We start from the raw sequence: 3,397 nt of genomic DNA, 5'->3' as shown, positions 1-3,397 counted from the left end.
TTAAATTGCCATTTTACTGAGACGCGGGTCCAGTGGTCAAGCGGCGGGAGGTGTAAGGTCTGACGGGCCCGCCTGGACCACCATGGATCAGTTGGGTCGAGCAACAGAACAGTACAGTAAACCCATCCGACCCAAGTCTGCTGCCTACAAAATTGTAGGTGAGGGGTAGGGAGACGCGGGGTGAGGGGAAGCCGTGAACTGCTGAGGCCGGGCTGGCCGAGGCAGGTCCAGCAGACCCGCAGCCCGGGTCGGGTGGGTCCAGCTGGCCCGAGCGAGTCTGACTGACCCAACTGACTAGCCCACACGGGTCGCGTAGGGCTACTGAAAATAGACTGGGTCAGGTCGTTTTATCGTTAAAAATGCAAGATTGATTTTAATTGTCCTACATAAGTGTCGAACTACAACACTCATAAGTTTGATTTTATATTAAGGCTCCTGTTAAATGGACATCAGGTAGTAAAATACGTGTTATTTGCGCGGGAAGGAGCGCGCTGATTGCGCTTCTGATGACTCACTTTTGAGGGCTTATAGAGAATAAATGTGATGGCTTAAAAATATGAGAGTAACCGTTTTAGATGCTTCGAACATTGTAGATTCGCCCTGGACAGACAAAATAGATAGTATGAAAAAGTGAAAATTTGAAATATGTTCACCCTTTTCGGGATCTGCCGCATTGTGAGGCGGCGGAGGCCCCGGTGAGTTTCGCCTTCTCCTCGTGCTTTTCCAACTCTTAATGTGACTTTTAACTTGGTCTTTTGTCGTAGGTCGTCGTTGTGAGGCCGGAGGCTGGCCCCCGCAAGCCCACCCCCGCGCCCCGTCCCAGCGGCTTAGGCACTGCGCTGGCCAGGGACCAGTAACGTAACAAAATAAACGTTATTTTCATTGCAAATTCAGTCTTGACTTGACCGGAGTGGCTCAAAGAAAAGAACTTAAAAGCATCTCGCCTTCCCGATGTCGAACCCCTGACTTTGGGGACGGCTGCCCGAGACGCTCTCCACTGAGCCAGCTTGGATCACTGCACGGCTCCGGCAGCGCACCCCTCTGGTTCGCTCGTGAATTCCAGCCGGCTGGTGGCAGCAGCAGCAATCGGTGGCCAGCGGCGACTAGCGAGCGAACCAGAGCGGTGCGCCTCCCGCCTCATTCAGCGATCCGCTCTGGCTCAGTAGTGAGCGTCTCGCACAGCTGCCCGCGAAGTCGGGGGTTCGATACCGGACAGGCGAGAAGCTTTCTTTCTTTGAGCTGCTGTGGTCTTGACCGAGTTTGCTCTGGATGTGGTAGGAGGAAGGCATGGATTTGTTCCTATCACTCAGGGTAGCTCCGAATCGAGGAGATCGAGGTGGTAGTAGGTGGTGATGGAGCCTGAGGCCCGAGACGCCTGCGGTGCGGTGACGTGGCGATGGCACATGCGACGGGGAAACATTTTTGTAACGTAACTTTTGAGGCCCTTAGTTCCGTTATTCGTAACGTTACTTATCTCTTTTCTGGAACAGTTTCGGACCTGTAACGTTACAAAATGTAACGGAATGACATTTACCATTTCGTTGCCGGTACGATTCGTAACGTTACATCTCGAAGTTTGTGTAAAGTTCGTTCCATGAAACGTTTTTTTTCGGGACCGGTCCGAACTGTTACAAATTGTAACCGAACCGATGATGTAACCGTTCCGTTACCGTTATTTGTACCGTAACAACAAGACGACGAAACTCACCGGTACACTATGTATTTTGTAACGTAACGGCAAAGCGGTACGTTACTGGTCCCTGGGTGTGTTAGCGCCCCGCATGGTCGCGGCGGACTTCGGCGCCCCCGCCCCCGCACCGGCCGCAGCCGCAGCCGCCGTCGCCCAGGAGGAGGCAGCAGACGAGGCCCCGCAGCCCGACCCTAGCGTGCGCGCGCCGTGAGACACGCCCAGCTGTAAGTGTTCAAGTCCACTCCACTAACCTTTCCCCACCCTTGGACTTTGACTAGCTCTAGCTTTTCTTCTTTACAGAATCCCGCTCCCAAGAAGTGAGCCCTCAGGGGATGTTTTTTGACCCCGCCCATATGGCCAAGTATTTTTTATTTTAAGACTGATTAATTTAAAATAAATTCTATACATTTCCGAACATGTGTCTTTTTTATCAAAATCTTTGAATCCATTTTAGCCCGCTCTTTTGCTTTGTCAAAGCTATATATAAGCGGGCTTATGCCATCGCCCCTGTGTCTGTCTGTCAATCCGTTCCCAAAGAAGAACGTGAGCTAGAGGTCTGACATTTTTAGGGTATCATTCGTGTCAGTCCTGGACAACGAAATGGTTGGTGCAAATCCTATTAACCACCCCTAAGGGGGTGAAGGGGGGTAACACAGAAAAAGAGGTTTGTCCAAAAAGTAGGGAAAAAACATTTTTTATTGTCTCGTAAGGGGGAACTCGCGAAAGAAGAATCCTCTGGACTAAAATTTCATCTGTTTGGGTCTCTCACCAGTGAGACGCTATAGGGAGTTCCCCTCACAAAAGTGGCTCAAAATTAAATATATTATTTTTAGAAAATATTTGATGGTCTCCTAAGGTGGAAATCGCGACAGAACCAACTGAGATAAAATGTCGTTTGACTCTCTCCGTATACTCACGAAAGGGTGTTTTTCATACCAAAATGGCCAAAACAGAAATATTTTAATTTTTCTCATCTGTCTGAGAAGTATGCCGTCGGTTCAAAATTTTCATCTAAGTAGAAGAGTGGGCTTATTTTATGGTGGCACATAATTAATATTAAAATGTGAACGCTCCCATGCAAAATAAAATCATTTATCTCGTTTTGTTGTACTTTATAAGGTGCTTCCTTTCTATCCCTATATATAGCGAAATAGTTGAGCACACGCATAAAAAATACTGGATTCTTAACGGCGAAGAAAACGGCCCAAAACGTCGTTTTTCGCTAAAACAAACCGCTCCTAGGTACAAATTTGGCGATGGTATATTCAGATTCATTGAAAAAAAAAAAACAATCAGAATCACCCATAAAAAGTACAGGATTTTATACTAACAGCGGAGAAAACGGCCAAAAACGTCCTTCTTTTGCTGATCAAAAGCTCTTCACCAAGATTTGCACATTGGGAAAGGAAAGAAAAGAGAAAAGATGTAAAGATGTAAAAAAAAAAAAAAAATCAAAATACATTTTTGGGGCTTTATTTTTATTATTTATTGTAATCAACTAAGTCCAAGGGCAAAAATATAAAGGAAATGTTTTATGAGCAAAGCCGATCAGATTCGAAATATCAAGGTTATTGGGCGCCAAACTGACAATAAGTGCCAACGACCAAAGTACCAATTTGGTGGGGAATATATCTGCCATTTCAATTCCGATCGTCTTGAAGCATAAAACATTATTATTTTCTTTTGTCAAGATGAACCCGTAACATT

General features: G+C 46.6%; 1 protein-coding gene across 1 annotated transcript in view; it reads right to left on the bottom strand.

The window, feature by feature from the left end:
* Nucleotides 1-571: 571 nt before the first annotated feature.
* The window catches only part of LOC113213971 (uncharacterized), a 63,842-nt gene continuing 61,016 nt past the window's right edge, over nucleotides 572-3,397 (bottom strand). Inside the window, exon 13 of the mRNA XM_052273014.1 lies at nucleotides 572-600. Coding sequence (XP_052128974.1) covers nucleotides 572-600 — 29 coding nt within the window. The remainder of the gene's footprint in view (nucleotides 601-3,397) is intronic.

Source organism: Frankliniella occidentalis, unplaced genomic scaffold (genome assembly GCF_000697945.3).
Source record: "Frankliniella occidentalis isolate FOCC.00 unplaced genomic scaffold, Focc_3.1 Scaffold239, whole genome shotgun sequence".
Classification (NCBI taxonomy): domain Eukaryota; kingdom Metazoa; phylum Arthropoda; class Insecta; order Thysanoptera; family Thripidae; genus Frankliniella; species Frankliniella occidentalis.
This window is presented reverse-complemented; position numbering and strand designations above follow the sequence as displayed.